Source organism: Mus caroli, unplaced genomic scaffold (genome assembly GCF_978045245.1).
Source record: "Mus caroli unplaced genomic scaffold, Mus_caroli_1 scaffold_6, whole genome shotgun sequence".
NCBI lineage: Eukaryota > Metazoa > Chordata > Mammalia > Rodentia > Muridae > Mus > Mus caroli.
This window is the reverse complement of record NW_028227261.1, coordinates 21,705,001-21,727,273: the sequence shown is the minus strand read 5'-3', so window position 1 is coordinate 21,727,273 and position 22,273 is coordinate 21,705,001. Positions and strand designations below refer to the sequence as shown.

Sequence of the window (22,273 nt, the reverse complement as noted above, 5' to 3'; positions counted from 1 at the left end):
CAGGAAAAGTTAACACTGTCTGAAAACTAAACTGTTCACTTACTGAGCTTTCTTTTTTTTTTTTTTTTTTATTACATATTTTCCTCAATTACATTTCCAATGCTATCCCAAAAGTCCCCCATACCCCCCTCTTCCCTACCCACCCATTCCCATTCTTTTGGCCCTGGCACTCCCCTATATTGGGGCATATAAAGTTTGCAAGTCCAATGGGCCTCTCTTTCCATTGATGGCCGACTAGGCCATCTTTCGATACATATGCAGCTAGAGACAAGAGTTCGGGTACTGGTTAGTTCATCATGTTGTTCCAACTATAGGGTTGCAAATCCCTTTAGCTCCTTGGGTACTTTCTCTAGCTTCTCCATTGGTTACTGAGCTTTCAATAAATAGGTAAACAAGAGGCTGGAGGGAGGGCTCAGTTTTCTAGCACTCTTGCTGTTCTTGCAGAAAACAGGTTTGATTCCCAAGATCCCTGTGGCAGTCACGGTGCAACCCAGTTGTGGGTGGGTCAGATGCCATCTGCCTTATTCTGGCCTTCACTGGTAGCAAGTACAGGCCCACATGCAAAATACCAGAGCACACACAAAGTTGAATTAAAGTAAATTTAAGAGTTGGGCATGGGGAGCTGGGCGTGTTGGCGCACGCCTTTAATCCCAGCACTCGGGAGGCAGAGGCAGGTGGATTTCTGAGTTCGAGGCCAGCCTGGTCTACAAAGTGAGTTCCAGGACAGCCGGGGCTACACAGAGAAACCCTGTCTCAAAAAAAAAAAAAAAAAAAAAAAAAAGAGTTGGGCATGGGGCTGGCGAGATGGCTCAATGGGTAAGAGCACTGACTGCTCTTCCAAAGGTTCTGAGTTCAAATCCCAGCAACCACATGGTGGCTCACAACTACCCGTAATGAGATCTGACAGCCTCTTCTGGTGTGTCTGAAGACAGCTACAGTGTACTTACATAAATTAATGAAATAAATCTTAAAAAAAAAAAAAAGAAAAAGTTTGGCATGGCCCTGTGTGCCTTTAGCCCCTGAGGAGAGGGGCTTAAAAGGCAGAGGGCCAAGATTCTGTGTCCTGGTGTGACCAAGGAGTTCTTGGACACACCAAAGATAGGACAGCCAGAGATACAAGACCATCTCAAAACAACTGTTGAAGACACAGATGGAAACAGGCTAAATAAATGGTGGCTTGTGTGGGTTTGCTCCATGGAAGGTAGCAACCTTGATTCTGACAGAACATCACACCAGGACGTGGTGTCCCCATTAGGTTTGGCTGGCAAGAGCCCTTTATGAGTAATGGCAATTAAACTGAATTTAGGTCTCAAGCTCACACAGCAAGCACTGTTACCTACTGTGCCACTTACACAGTCCCCAAAATGATGGCTTTTGATCACTAGCGACAGGATTCTCCACACCAAAACAAACCAAGTTTTAATGTGTTAAGATTCCATGTACAAAACACACAAAAATATTCAAGTGCTTACATGCCTAATAGTTGTCTAATGATTGCTTCCGTGAAAGAGGAGAAAGATTTGTTCCAGGTCACCATAGCTAATCAAGGGAGGACTAATCCGACAATTTGCCCGCGAGATTTCCTTCCTAACAAGGCCTCCCAACTCTATCATTTTAAATGCAACTCAACTATGAACAAAGTCAATAGTCTTTACCACCACACCAGAAGCTGTGGTCCCTTCACCAAACACCAAGTCACAAAAAGGGACACCCGCTGCGACTGTGACACTGTCCCAGCTTTTAATTACAACCAAATCCAAACCCTAACCAACCCGATACCCCTCAAAAGCCACTTAAAGGACCTCTGCACCACAGCCCACCCACAGGGCACTCAATGCTCAGTCTCAGCTGCGGGGAGACACTGCAGTCCAGGATGTGGGCTGCTGCTGCCACCAGCAATTCACATCAAGGCTTTCTTTAAGTGCTTGTGGTCCCAGGATCTGAACGAGGCCACACTCCTTTCACAAACACACAACTATAACATGCGTTTCTGAGAAAATTTTATTGGCTTTTTGGATAAAGTTTATTTTCCAGGAAGGATGATCCCATCATACTGAAAGAGAAGAAATTGCATGTTTTCAGAACAAGGTCAGAGCAAGAACAGCAACAAAGACTAATGTCTGAGAATTCTGACATACCTACACTCAAGACCTTTTCAACCACCAACCCTAGGAGCCATTTACCAAAATGCCCAAATACTCCATCTTTATACAAGCTACCCACCAAACCGCACTGTGCTTCAGAGCTCCCACCCCAGCACCAGTCCAGTCCCCAGCACCACAGAGCACAGCTCCTGTGGGACGGCGGCTTTACCTTCTGCTGGAACCAGCGCATGGCCTCCTCCTTGCTGATTCTGTGTTTGGCCCCAATGCAGCCTGTTCTGCGCTTCTTGTCTGCGATGCTGAACCCTGGCCTACCCAGCACCTGTGCCAGAATAACCAACAGTCACCCAGCCAGCTCAGGGTTGGCTCAATAGTGGACAGACAAGACTCACACTTTACAGACTGACCTTCAAGTCATCAAGACTAGTACCTCAGTTGGACAGAACTGTCATTAGCTACCCAGACAACATACCAGGCACCACACACACATGCCCTGCAGGCTTCCTCCCCAACTGCCCTCTATTCTTGTAATTCCAGTCCCAATTCCAGTATCTGATCCCCTTGTCCTCTTCTGGCCTCCACAGGCACCAGGCACACACATGGTGTAGATATACATGCAGTGAGTTCAAGGCCAGCTTAGGCTGTAAACCAAAGACCCTGACTCAAAACAAAAACCTACATGTGCAATGTGGAAAAATTTAAGTCTCCAAAAGCAGCATATCCACATACCCCCAGAAGCGCTTTCCACCGTGGTAACAGCCATTCCCACATGACAATCCCCATTTGAGCAGTCTGCACCCCCCACATTTCCATGACTTCCTCACAGAACTCCTGTGCCAGAGGCTAAAGGGATGAGTGGAGACAGGGAAGCCAATTCGAGGGGCAAATGCAGCCCAGGATCACCCAGAGAGCTTTGTAACAGCAGAGAACAAACCCCGTGTGGTGTGGAACCTCTACACTTGCTTCAAGGCCACACAGGAAGACAAGGCAGGAGACTTCAGCCCAGCTCCCCATCCCAGCAGCAAGACAGCACGTGTGGACAGAGGAGCTGCCTCTCCCCACAGGCAGCTTGGGACTGAGAAGTCCACATACCACATAGAAGTCCAGGCCGTAGATCCCAATGCTTGGGTCGTATTTGATGCCCAGGTCAATGTGTTCTTGAATTCCAAAACCAAAGTTTCCAGTATCCGAGAAGTTATTTTTCCGCAACTCATACTCCCGCACCTGAATGGACACAGAAGTGACCATGTTATCCATCATGTTCAAGTAGCCCAATATGAGCTCAGATCAACACCCAGTAGGCCCAGAACAAACCCAAAACTAGCTAGGAGCACAGGCTACCCATCCCCTAACCAAGTCATGCCCCAGCTACAAATTCCATCAAATGATCCCCACTTCCAAAGAGCAGAGAAAATCCCAAGGACAGAAAGCCAAGAACAGTCATCTCTGAAACGACAAGGCACTGTATGTGTGTATATATATCCCATCTCTGACAATGCAGCAGCTTCCACCCCACCAGCCTTACCTTCAGGCCTTTCTCCAGAATTTCCTCTGCCTTGGCTCCACGGACTGTGCAGTGAACAGCAATCTTCTCATTTCTCCGGATGCCAAAGGACCTGACAGTGTATCTAGCTGCAGGACGGGGACACAGAGGCAGGTAACGTCTTATTTCCATTGCACGGCATCTAGCATGTCAGTCAACATCGTCCACAACAACACAGAAAACAGAGCTGCCTGTCTCTAATTTCCCCAGCCATACTAAGAACCTCAAACAGCATTACAGTCCCTGGAGTTCACGGCCATAGGAACAGAGACACAGGTTAGCGGGACTGTTACATTCCTTGAGAGAGAATCTCAAATGTAGCCCAGGCTGGCCTTGAACAGGCAGCAATCCTCCTGCTTCAGCCTGGGTAATGGGGTCACAGTTGTAGGCTACCAGGACTAGCCAATGATCATGCTCTAATTGGGAGACTAAGGCTGACAAAAGCCAGTGTTTTCAAAATGCTGACTGTGGTCCTAAGAAACAGTATCCAAACCCAATCACAGACCACCCACAATCACACTAGCAACAGACTCCATGTTTCTAGCAAGGTAACCCCTGTCATGTGGCCAAACAAGGGAATCACAATTCATTTTAAGTGAGTTGAGGCAGAGCCAGAAGTTAAGAAGCACTGGTGTGTGTGTGGGGGTGGGGGTTGGAAAGATGGCTCAGAGGTTTTAAGAGGTTCTGAGGACCTACACGGTTGTTCACAACCATCAGTAATGGGATCTAATGCCCTCTTCTGTCATGTGGGGTACACATGCAATCAGAGTACCCATATACAAGCACACACACACACACACACACACAGACAAATAAAAGCATGGATAGGACCTCATGCCAACAGTGTACGGTATTAACCCTGTTCTTAGCTGTCAACCAAGGCCCACGACAGCTCACGCTAGAAGTCCATTTGCACCCGTGCTCCGGTCAGATGAAGCAAGCTTTCCAGATCCGCCCCTCTCTGGCCAGCCCACCGCCACTCACCTTTGGAGAACACCGGGGTCTGGCCTGTGAGCTGCTCCAACACCTTGGCTGCCCGGGTCAGTCTGTCTCCGCTCTCCCCGACGCAGATATTGAGGCAGAGCTTGCGAATGCGCAGTTCCCGCATGGGGTTCTCCTTTTCCCCTTGATCTTGCTGCGAAGAGGGACACAGCCATCAACACCCTCCCGGCCCCGTCAGAGTCGAGAAGCAGCCAAGGTCTTCACCGCTCTGACTTCTACCGTCCCGGATCCCGCCTAAGCCCTCGGGACCAGCAAGGTCTCCGCCTTTGGAGGAGGACGAACACCGAGAGGGAGCCTGAATCCCAAGCGGATCAACAATTAGGGAACAGACACTAGAGATCGTAGAAAGGATACAATGTAACCCTAAGCAAGACTACAGGAAGCACCGGCCTCTGCGCCATGCCTTCCCCCTTCCCAAGCTAGCACCGGTCCTGCGAGTGGGACTCGCAGAAACTCCCCGGCACCACACAAGCTTCAAGTGTCCCCTTGGCCCCGCCGTGGACCTCCGCACATCGCGCTCGCACTTCCGGCAGCCCCCATACACTGCGTCTGGGCCCTCGGGGCTGCAGACCTGAGCCCCATTCTTAGGATGGACGGCGACGCGACGGGCGAGCCCCGCGGCCGCATAGCCCCACTGGGCTTAATGCCAGCATCCTCGCGGGCTCCGTCCTCCTCCGGCCACCCGCGAGACAGCCGCCGTGGGCTCCGCCGACAGCGGATGGAGACGGATGAAAGCGAGGCAAAGCCAACTCTCGCCTACTCACCGCCATGGTGGAGAACAGGAAGAGAGAGGGAGACTTCCGGCCCCGTGGCCTTATGGGCCAGGGGGCGGGCTTTTCTTCTAGGCGGACAAACGAGGGGAGAGGGGGAAAGAGAGACATAGCTGTCGTGGCGCTGCCTCCTCTAGTGGACTGTCCTCGAAACTGCAGTCATCTCGGGCAAAAGACTAGGTCGTGGGTTGTCTGATGCTGGTATGTTCTTGAGTCCATGACTCCAAGAACAGGCTCAGAACCTGGTGGTTCTTGAGTGATGTCACTGCCCAAAGTCCATTAAATCGGTTGAGCAATGGGCTAGAGAGAAGGCTTTATTTACAGTTAAGAACAAAATTCCCGTCATGTACACAGTATTTCAAAACTGGTTGTGCCTCCAGTTCCAGGGAGACAGATCCCTCTTCTGGCATCTACAGGCATCAGACCATGTATGCATGCAGGCAAAACACCCATATAAATAAAATAATTTTAAAAAATAAGCTGAGGCGCCAGGCAGTGGTGGCACACGCCTTCAATCTCAGCACATGGGAGGCAGAGGCAGGTAGATTTCTAAATTCTGGTTTACAGAGTGAGTTCCTGGACAGCCAGGGCTACACCGAGAAACCCTGTCTCGAAAAACCAAAAACCAAAAAAAAAGTAAAAATCAGCTGAGGCTGGAGAGACAGCCCAGTAGTTAAGAGCACTTGACAGCTCTTCCCAAGGCCCTGAGTTTAATTATCAACAACCACATGGTGGCTCACAACCATCTGTAATGGGATCTGATGCCCTCTTCTGGCGTGCAGGTGTACATGCAGAGAGAGCACTCATACATAAAATAAGTGCGAAGATAAAAAAGAAACCATACAGATTCTAGGCCCTTTACTTTGTAACTATGTTAACACAGAGAAACCCTGTCTCAAAAAAAGGAAAAAAACAAAGAGAGAGAGAGAGAGAGAGAAGAGAGAGAGGATTCCTAATGCCATAGGAGAAGTGGGGGCAAGGGAAGAAGAAATGAGAGTTTTGCTTCAGGACATCACCAAAAAGTTTACTGCTGCTGCTAGCTCTGGGTTCTCTCCCACACTGCTCCCAGAGGGGGATTTCTATTTCTTCTTCTTCATCATCATCTTCTCCCTGTATTCTATTTCAAAGAGGATTGGGAGAATGGCTGAGCAATGGGAAAAGTTGTGAGTGGATATGGAGGGATCTGAGAAACAGGAAAAAAAAAAATGAATGAAATGGGGAAACCAGAAGGATCTCTCTGTTCTCTCGTTTTTTTTAATTGCCTGTGCAACTGAAAGGGCTACAGGTAGAGACAGGAGCTCTTGAGAAGCCAGTAGCACTGGAAAAGGGGGAACAGACAGAAAGGCTCAGACCTGGTGACTCACAGCCGGAGCTTCTCATGGGATGAAAGAGGGAAGCCAGCTGGGCATGAAGGTAGAGCCTGGCTCCACCCTGTGCCTTTCACTTCTTTTCACTTCAGGTCTCAAGTCCCCAAAGACCCTGGGTGGAGCAAGGAGCCAGGAGAAGCAGGAGACCATGTTTTAAGAGGAAGGGTTAGTCTTGAGCCAAGTACCCTGCCAGAGGAGGGACCTGGTATTACAAAATCACCACCAGTTTTCTGATTGTAATTATGCAATTACATGCCTGCTAATGATGCTGATCACGATTATGATGAGATAATGTGGTGCCCTATAGAAATGATAGATCTGAGGCTTTTTAAAGATGCTATCCTTTCATATAGAGTGCATTCCCCTTGTGTTAAATAGTCACCGGACAACCCATAATAGAGTTATTCCCCAAGACTGGAAATGTTTTCTAACAGCCAACCCCAATTAAATGTTTGCCTTTATAAGAGTTGCCTTGGTCATGGTGTCTCTTCACAGCAATAAAATCATAGCTAAGAGAGAAGTTGGTACAGGGCTGAAGCATTGCTATGATAGGCCTGACCATGCTTTTGTTTTGAGGAATATGGATTTTGCGACTTTTGAAAACAGTGGAATGCTTCAAGTGGGGCTTAGTAGGCCATACTAGTAGAAATATGGAAGACAGTGGTGCTGAGGGTAATTTCAACTGTGGTGGCCTGGCTCAACAGGTTTCAGAGGAAAAGAATTTTAAGCTGGGCGTGGTGGCACACGCCTTTAATCCCAGCACTCGGGAGGCAGAGGCAGGCGGATTTCTGAGTTCGAGGCCAGCCTGGTCTACAGAGTGAGTTCCAGGACAGTCAGGGCTATACAGAGAAACCCTGTCTCAAAAAACCAAAACCAAAACAAAAACAAAAACTCAGACTTGTAATAAAGAGTATTACTTCCTGTTCCCTGAAGAGAACGGTTGAGGATCAGAAGTGGACTGCCTACCACCCAGTAACTGGCTAAGCACCAAGTCAGAAGATGATAATGAAACCAACTCCTCTAAGCCAAGCCCTAGGCTGCCCACTTCACGAGGGTAGAACTGAGAGGGGCTCCTTCAATAGGACAATGAACTTGGCAACACGCTTGTCTCTCTGCGACTGCACAGGTCTACACCAGACTAGGAGGTCAGCATCATCTCCACCTTTGAGATGGATAAATGAAGTCTCCGATGTCACAGGAACTTCTCTGGAGTTGGGCCTAAACCCTGACATCTTGTACAATGGCCAAAAGCTAACACGATGTGTGTATTCTTTTAGCCTCTGGAACAGTGTTTCTCAGCCTACAGGTCTCAACCCCTTTGGAGTTTGAACAACCCTTTCCCAGGGTTGCCTAAGATAATTGTAAAACTGATATTTATATTATGATTCATAACAGCAGCAAACTTACAGTTATGAAGTAGCAACAACAATGATTTTATAGCTGTGGGTCACCACAACAGGGGGAAGTATATTAAAGGGTCGAAACCTTAGGAAGGTTGAGAACCACGGCTCTAGAACAGATACCTAATAACTGTTCAAGACACAAGAACAGCCGGCCGTGGTGGCGCTCGCCTTTAATCCCAGCACTCGGGAGGCAGAGGCAGGCGGATTTCTGAGTTCGAGGCCAGCCTGGTCTACAAAGTGAGTTCCAGGACAGCCAGAGCTGTACAGAGAAATCCTGTCTTGAAAAAAACAAAACAAAACAAAACAAAACAAAACAAGACAAGACACAAGAACAGGCCTTCTATCCCAGGCTGGCTTTCCTACTCTCTGGAAGTAGGAGTATTGTCCACTCAAGGCCAGACTGGTCAACACAGCAAGACCGTCTCAAAATACAAGAAGGACGGGCTGGAGAGATGGCTCAGTGGTTAAGAATGATTGCTATCCCTCCAAAGGACATGGGTTCAAGTCCCAGCCTTCACATGGTAGCCCACAACTGTTTCTGGGGGATCCAATGTTGTGGGCATGCAAATAGTACACAGACATACATGCAGGCAAGATAATCAAGCGCATAAAATAAAATAGAAAAAAGTTAATATATACATGAATGCATACACAAATAATTTATTAAAAAGTTGGGGATACAGCCCAGTGGTAGAGAGCTCGCCTAGCATGTCCAAGATCTTAGGTTGAATCACAAAGACACACAAAACCAAACACTAGGTTATTCCTTTTAAATTGTTTGTTTGAGACTGTAACTCATGCTAGCCTTGAACTTAAGCCAACCCTCCTGCCTCAGGCTTCAAGAGAGCTGGAGTCAGACCTGAGCCACCAGGTCCAGCTTTGACCATCTCTAAGTCGCTTGCCTTATAAAATTAAAACAGAGCGGACATCTTCATTCTGGCACATAAACCTAAGCCAGTGATTCTCAACCTTCTTAATGTGTGACCATTTAATACAGTCCCTCATGTTGCAGTGACCCCCCACCCATAAAATTATTTTGTTGTTACTTCATGTGATGGTTTGTATATGTTCAGTCCAGGAAGTGGCACTATTAGAAGGTATGGCCCTGTTGGAGTAGGTGTGTGTGTCACTGTGAGCATGGGCTTTAAGACCCTCATCCTAGCTGCCTGGAAGCCAGTATTCTGCTAGCAGCCTTCAGATGAAGATGTAGAACTCTCAGCTCCTCCTGCACCATGCCTGCCTGGATGCTGCCATGTTCCTGTCTTGATGATACTGGACTGAACCTCGGAACCTGTAAGCCAGCCCCAATTAAATGTTGTCCTTATCTGCCTTAGTCATGGTGTCTGTTCTCAGCAGTAAAACCCTAAGACACTTCATAACTGCAAATTTGCTAGTTATGAATAATAATGCAACGATCTGACATTCAGGGTATCTGATACAAGACCCCTGTGAAAAAGACATTTGACCATCACGGGTCACGACCCACAGGCTGAGAACCACCTATCTAAGCTGCTTTTGGGATTTGCTAAAATTGCACTCTATCTTTCTCCTCCTCCTCTTTCCCTCCCTCCTTTATCACTCTCTCCCCCTTTCATGATTTCTTCAAAAGCTGGACAGAGAACAAACCTGTTTCTGCCTCCTGCTGCCCATTCGACTACAGAGTTCAATGTGCTACTCACCCGAACTCTCATCCTGATTGACAAGTGAGGCATTTGCTCCATTCTGACATTGCCAGTAAGAACCAGTTAAGATCTCTGAGCTAGCTGGGCGTGGTGGTGCACGCCTTTAATCCCAGCACTCGGGAGGCAGAGGCAGGTGGATTTCTGAGTTTAAGGCCAGCCTGGTCTACAAAGTGAGTTCCAGGACAGCCAGGGCTATACAGAGAAACCCTGTCTCAAAAAAACAAAACAAAACAAAACAAATGCTTGTGGTTTTGTCTACTGAGCTTCTTTGAAATCTGCTTACCATCAGCGCTCTTCTCGCTCTCAGTGGCACCATGGGTACCGCCCACACCTCAGCACCAAGGACAGTGCTCAACACAACACACACACACACACACACACACACACACACACAGAGTAACCCAACAAACTTTTTTTTTTTGTTTTTTGTTTTTTGTTTTTGAGACAGGGTTTCTCTGTGTAGCCCTGGCTGTCCTGGAGCTCACTCTGTAGACCAGGCTGGCCTGGAACTTAGAAATCTGCCTGCCTCTGCCTCCCAAGTGCTGGGATTAAAGGCGTGTGCCACCACTGCCTGGCAACCCAACAAACTTAACCACTGGTTGCTCTTCTAATATTCTCCAGGGCTACTGGACAATATGCATCAGAAAATTCAAAAATAATTGTTTCGGGCTAGAGAGATGGCTCAGTGGTTAAGAGCACTGACCGCTCTTTCAGAGGCCCTGAGTTCAATTCCCAGCAACCAGATGGTGGCTCACAACCATCTGTAATGGGATCTGATGCCCTCTTCTGGTGTGTCTGAAATTGTTTCTAGTTTTTTTTTTTTTTTTTTTTTTTTTTTGGTTTTTCGAGACAGGGTTTCTCTTTATAGCTCTGGCTGTCCTGGAGCTCACTTTGTAGACCAGGCTGGCCTCGAACTCTGAAATCCGCCTGCCTCTGCCTCCCGAGTGCTGGGATTAAAGGCATGCGCCACCACGCCCGGCTTGTTTCTAGTTTAGTGATCTAGGATACATGTGAAGAGTTCTCAACCAGGAGTCTTAGAACAGTGTTTTTAGTAAAATTAAAAATAAGGAGTCAGAGCTGGGCATGCCTTTAATCCCAGCTCTCAGGGGCGGGGAGCGGGGAGCAGAGGCAGGTGAATTGAAGGCCAGCCTGGTTTACAGATTGAGTTTCAGAACAGCTAGGGGTGCACAGGGAAATGTTATTTCAATAATAATGATAATAATAATACCATCAGCAGAACCAGGGTTGTAATTTAAGTCAACTCTAGAATTCATGCCTAGTTGTGTCTCCCAGTAAATCCCTAGCTGAAGAAATGAAGAGAGAATGGGAGGCCTGAAGCCCCAACTTGTCATCTCCATGGTCCCAGCAGCCAGTGCTGGGTTGTAGAAGCAGCAGGACATGGGGGTGGGGGGAGGGAGTAAGCAGAAGAGGAGCTAGAGTGGCCTGGCTTTCTTTCTGAAGGGTTGCCACAGGAAGTTCAGGAGTTGGGCTGTGTGCTTGGATACAAGCCCGGTTCAGGGAAAGTTGGCCGTCGGGGAAAAAGCAGTCCTGATTAAGTTAGAATTCTGGGTTCTTCCTGTCCTTTGGTGAGTCCCTTCATCTAAGGACCCTTGTCATAGCTGAGTATCTGTTACTACAATATAGCACCACGACCAAAAGAAACTTGGGAACAAAAGGATTTATTTCAACTTACAAGTCTCCGGTCATACCTCATCACTGAGGGCGGCTGGGGCAGGACTTCAAGGCAGGAACCTGGAGGCAGGGACTGAAGAAGAAGCCACGGAGGGTGCTGCTTCCACAACTTGCTCAGTCTGCTTTCTTATAGAACCCAGGGCTGCTTCCACATCAATCAAGAAATGTTCACAAGGCTTGCCTACAGACCAGTCTGGTGGGAGAATTTTCTCACCTGAGGTTTCCTTTTCCAAAGATGACTCTACGTTGTATCAAGCTGACATAAAACTAGCCAGGGAAACCCTATTCCTCCTTGTCAGTGCTGCTGTGGTCCAGGGAGGTCCAGGGAACTCCCCATTCACCCTTTCTAAAATCCTAATGATGCTGAGAAAGGACCCTTTAAATTTTCTTTGACAAGGTAAACACTTGAGAATGCCCTCTTTACAAAAAAATGTTCTCACAACCAGGGAAATTGATAAGTAGGAATGTCTTGATTTTTTTTTTTTTTTTTTTTTTTTGGTTTTTTCGAGACAGGGTTTCTCTGTATAGCCCTGGCTGTCCTGGAACTCACTTTGTAGACCAGGCTGGCCTCGAACTCAGAAATCCACCTGCCTCTGCCTCCCAAGTGCTGGGATTAAAGGCGTGCGCTACCACGCCCGGCCCAGGAATGTCTTGAGAGTGAACTGTTATAACAATACTTCGTTGCTGTTGCTGTTGCTGTTGTTGTTGTTTGACAAAGTATCATGCAGCCCAGATTAGCTTACTTACTATGTAACCCAGGATGCCCTTGAACTCCACTTCCTGAATGCTGAGATGACAGGCATGGTGGCACACTCCTAGTTTATGTGGTGCTAGAGATCAAACCCAGGACCTTCCCCATCCTAGGCAAGCACTCTCCTAACTGAGCCCCGCACTCAGCCTCTCCTTTATAAGTTCTCTTCGCCTCTTCTCTGCAGCTCTGGCCTGCACTTTGAGCCCTTGTATCAAACCTCCTGGAGAAGCCAGCTTCCCTAAGGGAGCCCTCCCCTGGGCCCAGCTTAGAGATCCTTCAGCAGCCAGCTGGGGGCAATCCTGAGGCTCCCCACATCTCTTTGTCCCTCAGAAGCACTGTCCTACAAGCTGAGGTCTGCCACCAGAAGGCCATCGTGTCTCCTCAGCCTTGTCACTTGCATCAGTCAGGAGAGCACATCTGGTTCCTTGTCACTCCATCTTGGGCTGGAATCAGAAGCACAAAGGTCATACCTAGATTTCTCTCTCTTCCCTCTTTCCTTCATGTTCTTTTTTTCTGTGTATATGTTCTCATGTGTGTATGTGCGATCACATGTGTACACGTGTGGACCAATGTTCACAGAGGCCAGAAACAATATTGGGTGTCTTCCTCTGTTGCTCCCGCCTTACTTTCTGAGACAGAGGCTCACTGACTCTTTAGACTCTCGGGCTCCTGGGATCCCTGCCTCTCTCTTCACCTGAACCAATTGTAGGCATATGCCCAGCTTTTAAAATGGGTGCTGGGGTTCTGAAGTCAGACCCTCACACCTGCATGATAAGCACTTCATGTTTGTATGGACACATGAAGAAGTTGGAGGACAACTTGCAAAAGTTGATTCTCTCTGTCTCCTGTGCAGGTGCTGAGGTCAAACTGAGGTCATCAGGCTTGGTAGACAACCGTCTTTACCTGTATATTTATTGTGCGTCTATGGGTATTTTGCCTGCACAAATGTCCATGCTTTGTGTTCCTGCAGTGCTGGAGGAGGCCAGAAGAGGGTGGTAGAGCCCCTGGACTTCCAGATGTTAGTGAGCCGCCATGTGGGTGCTGAGAATTAAATCCAGGTCCCATAGAAGAGCAGCCAGTGTTCTTAACCACAGAGTCATCTCCCCAGCCCCACTTTAACAATATTTTTTAAGACAGGGTTTCTCTGTACAGCCCTGGCTGTCCTGGAACTTACTCTGTAGATCAGGCTATCCTTGAACTCAGAGATCTGCATGGCTCTGTCTCCTTAGTGATGAGATAAAAGGCGTGTGCCAACACTACTTAACTCTCTTTAATAATTCTTTTTTTGAAATACTATCATTTATTTTTATTTATATGAGTACACTGTAGCTGTTTTTAAACACACAGCAGAAGAGGGCATCAGATCGTATTACAGATGGTTGTGAGCCTCCATGTGGCTGCTGGGATTTGAACTCAGGACCTTCGGAAGAGCAGCCAATGCTCTTAACCACTGAGCCATCTCTCCAGCCCTCTGTAATAGTTCATAATTGACTGGCTAAAGTCTGTTTTTTTTAGAGCTGTCATGGTACGTCTGAACTTCTATTGGAAAATCCTGTAAAGCGAGGGCTTATGAGCCATAGAGGCTTAGCCTTCATCTGTTCTAGAGCCTGAGAGACCGAAGATCAAGGTGCTGGTAGACAGGATGTCTGGTGAGAACCGGCTTCCTGGCTCCTCAGTGACCGTCCCACTGTGTTCACAGGGTGGAAGGGACAAGGGGTGTCCTTCACAAGCACTAAGCCCAGGGCTCTCCTGACTTTGTCAGTTTTCAAAGGCTTCATCTCAGTTGGGCATGGTACTGTTGTCCTTAATCCCTGCATTTAGGAAGCTAAGGCAGAAGGATTGCCACATAAAGAAATTTTGGTTGGTTGGTTTGTTTCCTTTTTTCTTTTCTTTCTTTTTTTTTTTTTTTTTCAAGACAGGGTTTCTCTGTATAGCCCTGGCTGTCCTGGAACTCACTCTGTAGACCAGGCTAGCCTCGAACTCAGACATCTGCCTGCCTCTGCCTCCCGAGTGCTGGGATTAAAGGCATATGCCACCACTGTACTGGCACAAAGAAATATTTCTAAAGACTTATCTTATTTATATGAGTACACTGTAGCTGTCTTCAGACACACCAGAATTGTGCATTGGATCCCATTACAGATGGTTGTGAGCCAACATGTGGTTGGTGGGGATTAAACTCAGGACCTCTGAAAGAGCAGTCAGTGCTCTTAAACTGTTGAGCCATCTCTCCAATGCCCCTGGATTGCCACAAATTTAAGGCCAGCTTGGGCTACATAAAAGTTTTAGACTACAGAGTGAGACTTGTTCTCATAATAAAAATGGTATAATCTGTCAGGCAGTGGTGGCACAAACCTTTAATCCCAGCACTTGGGAGGGAGAGGCAGGCAGATTTCTGAGTTCCAGGCCAGCCTGGTCTACAGAGTGAGTTCTAGGACAGCCAGGGCTACACAGAGAAACTCTGTTTCGAAAAACCAAAGGGGGAGAAAAAAAGGTATAATCCACAGAAAATCTCAGATTCGTGCATAATTTCATGAAAGGAGGGGACATGTTTTGTATCAGGAGTCAGGGACTCACTCTTGGCTGGTCAAGTTGGCATTGAGTGTGGTTTGTCAAGAATTGCAAGCTGTCATTGGTTGTCACCCATGGCTCATCTGCCTATTGTCAGTTTGAATTTGTTCTCACTTTATGACAAGCCCTCAGATGAGATTCCTCCAGAGTCACCTGTGCTATCCATTCTCAAGCCTCAGGGGCCATGTTGGAAGCCCGCTATCCTGTCCAGGACAAAGGAGAAACTGCATATATGTGTGTGTGTGTGTATATATATATATATATATATATATATATATATATATATACTGGGAAAGGTTGAAGATGCCTCCCTTAGCGTTTACAAAATAGATCACTAAACCTTTCATGAAGTAAAGGTTTATTTGAGCCAAGCCTGGGAGCCAAAAGATGCAATGCATCCCAGAGCCATGGGTGTAAAGCCATCTGAGGAGAGAGAGGCAAGAAGACCAGGAAGTCCAGGCCATCCGTGGATAGATGATGAAGTTGAAGGCCAGCCTGGACCATATGAAACTTTGTCTTAGAAGAACAAAGCAAGGGGCCTGGCGAGATGGCTCAGTGGTTAAGAGCACTGACTGTTCTTGCAGAGGTCCTGAGTTCAATTCCCAGCAACCACATGGTGGCTCACAACCATCTGTAATGGGATCTGACACCCTCTTCTGGGGTGTCTGAAAACAGCTACAGTGTACTCATATACATAAGATAAATCTTTTTTTTTTAAATATTTATTTATTTATTATATGTAAGTACACTGTGGCTGTCTTCAGACACTCCAGAAGAAGGCATCAGATCTCATTACAGATGGTTGTGAGCCACCATGTGGTTGGTGGGATTTGAACTCAGGACCTTCGGAAGAACAGTCAGTGTTCTTACCCACTGAGCCATCTCTGCAGCCCCATTAAATAAATCTTTAAAAAAAAAAAGGATGGAGAGGTAGAAGGCTACTGGAGCTGTTCAATGGTGGCAGCCAAGTGATGATGGCACATGCCTTTAAAGGCAGAGGCAGGCAGTTCTCTGTGAGTTCAAGGCTAGCCTGGTCTACAAAGTAAGTTCCAGGACAACCAGGGTTATACAATAAAACCCTGTCTCACTCTGCCCTCCACAAAAGAGCTCTTCCTGCTCTTCCTGAGGATTCAAGTTCAGTTCCAGCACCCACTAAAGACATCTCCAGGGAACCCAAAACTCCCTGCTGGCCTTTATGGGCAACACATACACACACACACACACACACACACACACACACCGACAGACACAAATTAAAAATAATAAAAACAAATCCTTTCAAAAGAACTAAACATTTTTCTGTGCTCATACCTAAGGCCACATGGAAGAAAGGGGGCGCCGGAGCCCCACGGTGCATTGCAGGACTCTCTAAGGAGCTAGATTTGTTACAGCCCTTGTCTTATTGGTCGTCCTTTGGTGAAAGAGCTGCAGGTGTCAGATTTTCATTCATGTTTTAACCACAGACTCAGTCTTCAGATAAGACCATGTGCAAGGCTAAGCTAGTGGGAGTGGAGGTGGGACACAGGGCTCTCTCTGCTTGGTTTCTTCTCCCTTCCAACCCCCAGCCCTGTGTCCTTGGCTTCTGAGAAACAGTAGGACTTAGAGAAGCACTGTTTGAAAACCACCAGAAAATAAGGCTCTATTAGATCCAAAAGAGGTCCTAGAAATTGATTTTTAAAACGTATAAAAGCAGGCTGGCGACATGGCTCAGTGGTTAAGAGTGCCCATTATTCTTCCGAAGGTCCCGAGTTCAAATCCCAGCAACCATATGGTGGCTCACAACCATCAGTAACGAAATCTGATGCCCTCTTCTAGAGTATCTGAGGACAGCTACAGTGTACTTACAAACAAAGAGGTGTGGGGAGATGTCCCAGCTAGGAAAATGTTTGTCTTGCAAGGATGAGGACCAATGGTCTATGCCTATAAAATCCAGGGCTGGAGACACAGAGACCGGAGGATGTCTGAGGCTTGTTGAACAGCTAGTTTGGTGAACACCAGATTCAATGAGAGACCCCGTCTCATAAAAATAAGAGGGAAGCTGGGCGTGGTGGTTCATGCCTTTAATCCCAGCCAGCACTCTGGAGGCAGAGGCAGGTGGATCTCTGACTTCGAGGCCAGCCTGGTCTACAGAGTGAGTTCTAGGACAGCCAGGGTAACACAGAGAAACCTTGTCTAAAAAATAAAATAAAAAGCCGGGCGTGGTGGCGCACGCCTTTAATCCCAGCACTCGGGAGGCAGAGGCAGGCGGATTTCTGAGTTCGAGGCCAGCCTGGTCTACAAAGTGAGTTCCAGGACAGCCAGAGCTATACAGAGAAACCCTGTCTCGAAAAACCAAAAATAAATAAATAAATAAATAAAATAAAATAGTTTAAAAAAAGATTTATTTATTTTTATGTGCATTAGTGTTTTGCCTACATGTATGCATGTATGTCTGTATGAAGGTGCCAGACTCAAGTTTCACAGTTATGAGCTATCACGTGGATGCTGGGAATCGAGCCCAGGTCCTTTGGAAGAGCAGTCAGTGCTTTTAATTAAAGGCTCAGTGGTTAAGGGCACTTGGTGCTCTTCCAGAGGACCTAGGCTCGGTTCCCATCACTCACATGGTGGTTCACGACAATCTCCAGTTCCTGGAGGATTCATTGTCCTCTTCTGGCCCCCTCAGGCATTAGGCTATCAATAAACAATCCCTTATTAATTTTTCTACTATTTTCTATTAATCTTTTTAAATTTTCTTTTTACACTTATTCATGTGAGGTATACATGTGTTTCTGGACACATGCATGCTGTGCATGTGCAGAGGTCAGAGGACAGTTTTTGGAAGTGGGTTTTCTCTTTCTGCCATGTAGGTCCAGGGGATGGACCTCAATACCAGGCTTGGTGGAAGGAAGCCTTACATGCTGAGTTGTGTGTCCAGACCCTCCAGTGGTTTTCCTATTAACTATCTACTATCATTTCTCTCTTTTTTTTTTTTTTTTTTGGTTTTTCGAGACAGGGTTTCTCTGTGTAGCCCTGGCTGTCCTGGAATCCGCCTGCCTCTGCCTCCCGAGTGCTGGGATTAAAGGCGTGTGCCACCACGGCTTATCATTTTTCTCGTGAACTCCAGGTCATTTCTTGCTTTCCTCCAATGGTTCCTGACTCGCGTGATTACTCATTATTTTGCCTTATTGTGTTTTAGTTTTTGTTGCTAGAGACGGAATCCAGGGCCTTGCACATGAGGAGCAAGTGAGTTACTGTCCAGCCACACCCCAAACTATTAAAGCAAGCTGTTGGCCTGTTGCTTCCTGTTTTGTTTTCATTTGGGAAAAAGGTGAGAGTTAAGCAAAGACACACACATATACACAGGCACACACATGCATACACACGCATACACTATATACACACACATGTATGCATGCATGCACAGGCACACACACATAGGCACACACACATATACCCCACACATGCATACACCACACACACACATGCATGCACACATGCATATGCACACACACACAATGCTCATACATGCACACACAAACATGTAAACACATATACACTATATATACATGTGCATGCATGCATGCACACACATGCACACACACACACACACACAAGATACTAATGTGTCCTAGTGCCAGGCATTGTACCTAGGGTCCTCCTCGCCTTGTCTAACCTGCACACCCAGGCCCTTGTCTAACCTGCACACCCAGGCTTGGGAAGTAGGTGGGGCTTATTCCACTTCAGAGATGACAGAGTGGAAGCACTGAGAGGTTGAAGGACTTCGGCAAGGACACACAGCTGCCGAGTAGCCAGTATGAAAAAACATGAAGAGATGAGATAAGGCTGGGCTTGTTGGCATCAGCTTAGACCATGAAGGGAGAGTTTGGGGTTGGGTTGGTTCTGTGAGCCAGAAAGGTCACACCCTGTCATGACGCTGAGATTTGGTTACTCTAGCTATAAAAGAACAGTATGAAGCCAGAAAGAGGAGCCTGAAGAAATCCCCAACAACACAAAGAACCTGGTGATGGAATGTTTGCCTAGCATGCACAAAGCCTTGGGTTTGATCTGTGGAACTGAAGACACCCACATCAGTAATGTCTTTCAGCTCCAAAGGATCCTATCTCTCTCTCTCTCTCTCTCTCTCTCTCTATCTATCTATCTCTCTATCTATCTATCTATCTTTCTACACATGTATATTCACACACATATATACACACACAGTTTGAGAGGGATCCTGGGCAGCATAACAAACTCCCTGGGATTGACTCGGTGGTCCCAGGAAACCTGGGTCTTTCTCTACTTGTCTGGGTCATTTTTGAGAAGTCCCTCGGTCTCCGCGTTGGAAAGATGACAACTAGACAACTGGTCCTGACTACAAGCCTCTGGACCATGTTGGAAGGGAGGAAACTGCCAGGGGAGGCCACGTCTAGAAGTCAGCGCTTCCCTCCTCCTGCCAACTCCACGTTTCCGCCAGCAGGAGGCACCAGCGAAGCGCCAGCGCGTGGGTCGCCCGGGAACCTCTGCAAGGACTTGTTCGTTTGCTGCAGCAGGGAAGTCAGAGAGCCCAAGCTCTGGACAGCCCTGGACTGCATCTCATTCTCTGCCTCTGTCCTTTAATGCTCGTGAGACTGGGTAGTCTGCTTGACCCCTCTGAGTCTCACATTCCCCGCGTGGGAAGTGAGGCTGGCCCTGAGAGGGATATTTGCCCCAAATTTAGAGGTTGAGGCAGACAGTCTTCTGGCACAAGAGTCAGCTCAGTTCAGATTCACCACAGCCCAACAGTGAGGCCAGGCTCCTCCAGCCAGGGGCCTGGTTTCTCCTTCACTCTCCATCTGGAATGTTCGCCCCTTCTGGAATCATAGCCTCTAAAACATTTAGACTCCGTGCCTCCTCATCTCCCGTTGCATTAAAAAACAGAAAAAAGAAAAAGATAACAAAGTAGAATTTATAGAACACACTTGCTTATTCTAAGCATGCAATTACATGATTTTCAGTAAGTTTACCAAGCTGGGCTCAAGATTTGGTTGGCCAAAATCCTTTCATTTCAGGCTGGGTGTGGTGGCACACACCAGGTAATCCTAGCACTGGGGAAGGGGGGGGGGGTAGCGGAGCAGGCCAAGGTCAGCCTGGGCTACACGGGCAGTTTGAGGCTAGTCACAGAACATTTATTCAGCTGCTCCTGGAGCCCCGTGCTTGGCCACCCTCATGGGCTCACTACATTCATCACCAACCAGGGTCTTTCCCATCCCTTCCTTCCTTTCCCATCTCCGGCGTCTCCACAGCGTGGTCCCATCTTCTCCTGTGTGCTCTATCAGGATCCGACCAAAGGTTTGTTGAGTGAATCTAGCTGGGGACCGCCGAGAGCCTGCTGCCCTGGCCTTATCCTCCTGTCTTGTCATCGTCCCTCCAAATACACACATATCATGGTCTCTCCCCACCCCCGCCCTTCCCCCACTGGTTTTTCTCTTCCCCTTCTCCTCTCAAGATAACACCTGTGACCTCATCCCCCTCCTCCTAAGAATGTGCTCTCCGCTCTGCTGCAATGAGATCCAGCTCCTCCTCACAGCTGAGACGAGTGGCTTTTAGGCTTCAGTCCGGGCCAATCCCCTCCTTTACTTAGCCAGCCTTCGCGTATGCAAGCGAAGGAGGGGCGTGACGCTATCGTTGATAGGCAGGTGAGGGTTCATCCTGGCTGGATCCACCACCCTCCCTCTCTCTGCCTCAGTTCCCTGGCCTGTAAAGTGACCATGACAACATCACGGAGCGCAGGGTGAAAGGTCTGAGCATTACGTGAAGATGAAGGCACAAGCCTGGAGCAGCGCAGATCTCAAGCCTAGCAAGCATCCCGCGCTATAAAGCACTACCATCAAGTGGGCAGACTGTCATTCCATGTATGTCCACCAGGGGCGCTCTGACCCACGTCACAAGATCCAGGGAAGTGGCTCCACAAGACTGCTAAATCTGCTTTCATTTGACCTTCAATATGTGATGTGTGTCACAGCACTGTGCCTTCTCCTTCTCTTCTTAACCCTCTTCTTGCTTCCCAGTCACATGACGCACGGGGGCGGAGGGCTAAAGGATATCAGCCTCCTACCTCCTTCAAACGCTGCCGAGAGAGAGAGAGAGAGAGAGAGAGAGAGAGAGAGAGAGAGAGAGAGAGAGAGAGAGGCTGACAGTGTCCTGTTCTTGTGTGCCCTGTGGCCCCCACGACACATGCTAGTGGTCTGGCGAAGCATGGATATTTCCTTATGTGTCCCTCATTATTCTCTCTCTTGCCAGTCCCCAAGTTCAAGACCACGATCCAGTTCTGTGTTTGAAGACGGACCTCTGCCCTGCTTTAGCCTAGAGCTTCATAGGGGGCAGGAACGTGCCTAGATGCAAATTTACATCGTTTTTCCTCATCTTCTCAAGATTGAGATTTCAGTCGGGCAGTAGTGGCGCACTTTAATTCCAGCACTTGGGAGGCAGAGGCAGGCAGATTTCTGAGTTTGAGGCCAGCCTGGTCTACAGAGTGAGTTCCAGGACAGCTGGAACTGTCTCAAAAAATAAAAATTAAAAAAATAAGATAAAATAAAAAATGATATTTCATATGTTCCTATGGACATGCTGATTTGTTGTGATAAAACACTAACAATAGTACCGTCAGTGTGTAATATACTATTATATACTTTTTATATACTTTTATGGTCCAGTATGTAGGAGATGGAGGGAGAAGGATCAAGAATTCAGGGTCGCCGGGCGTGGTGGCGCACGCCTTTAATCCCAGCACTCGGGAGGCAGAGGCAGGCGGATTTCTGAGTTCGAGGCCAGCCTGGTCTACAAAGTGAGTTCCAGGACAGCCAGGGCTATACAGAGAAACCCTGTCTCGAAAAACCAAAAAAAAAAAAAAAAAAAAAAAGAATTCAGGGTCATTCTTGGCGACATGGAACTTGATATCAGCTTGGGTTACTCAAGCACAGCAGTAATAGAGACTGAAGAGATGGCTCGGTGCTTTAGAGCGCTGGCTGGCTGCACTTCCGGTGTGTTCTGGATTGTATTCCCAGCACCCATACAGCAACTCACAACTCTCTGTACCTCCAGTCCCAGGAGATCAGAAGCCCTCTTCTGACCTCCACAGGTACCAGGCCTATGCGGTGCACAGACATACATGCAAGCAGAACATACACACACATATAAAAAAATAGATCTTAAAAAAATTAAAAAGCTGGACAGTGGTGGCGCACGCCTTTAATCCCAGAACTCAGGAGGCAGAAGCAGGCAGTTTTCTGAGTTTGAAGCCAGCCTGGTCTACAGAGTGAGTTCCAGGACAGCCTGGGCTACACAGAGAAACCCTGACTCGAAACTGCCCCACCCCAAGTAATAAGAAAATAATACTTTAAAATAACAATGGTAGGGGGGCTGGTGAGATGGC

At 47.6% G+C, this 22,273-nt stretch overlaps 1 protein-coding gene across 1 annotated transcript; it reads right to left on the bottom strand.

Moving 5' to 3' along the window:
* Positions 1–1,721: 1,721 nt before the first annotated feature.
* Rpl11 (ribosomal protein L11) lies at positions 1,722–5,512 on the bottom strand. The gene is made up of 6 exons (XM_085838843.1): positions 5,412–5,512; positions 4,630–4,780; positions 3,628–3,734; positions 3,195–3,326; positions 2,314–2,424; positions 1,722–2,053 (listed from the first exon to the last, which is right to left on the bottom strand). The coding sequence occupies exons 1-6, from the start codon at positions 5,415–5,417 to the stop codon at positions 2,024–2,026; spliced, it is 537 nt and encodes a 178-aa protein (XP_085694969.1). The 5' UTR covers positions 5,418–5,512; the 3' UTR covers positions 1,722–2,023.
* Between the last annotated feature and the right edge of the window lie 16,761 nt (positions 5,513–22,273).

Coding starts and splice junctions, on each gene's coding strand:
- Rpl11 (XM_085838843.1), bottom strand. Junction 3,327..3,627: donor TTCTGGAGAAAGGCCTGAAG/GTAAGGCTGGTG, acceptor GTGTCCATTCAG/GTGCGGGAGTATGAGTTGCG. Junction 2,425..3,194: donor ACGGCCTGGACTTCTATGTG/GTATGTGGACTT, acceptor ATTCTGGCACAG/GTGCTGGGTAGGCCAGGGTT.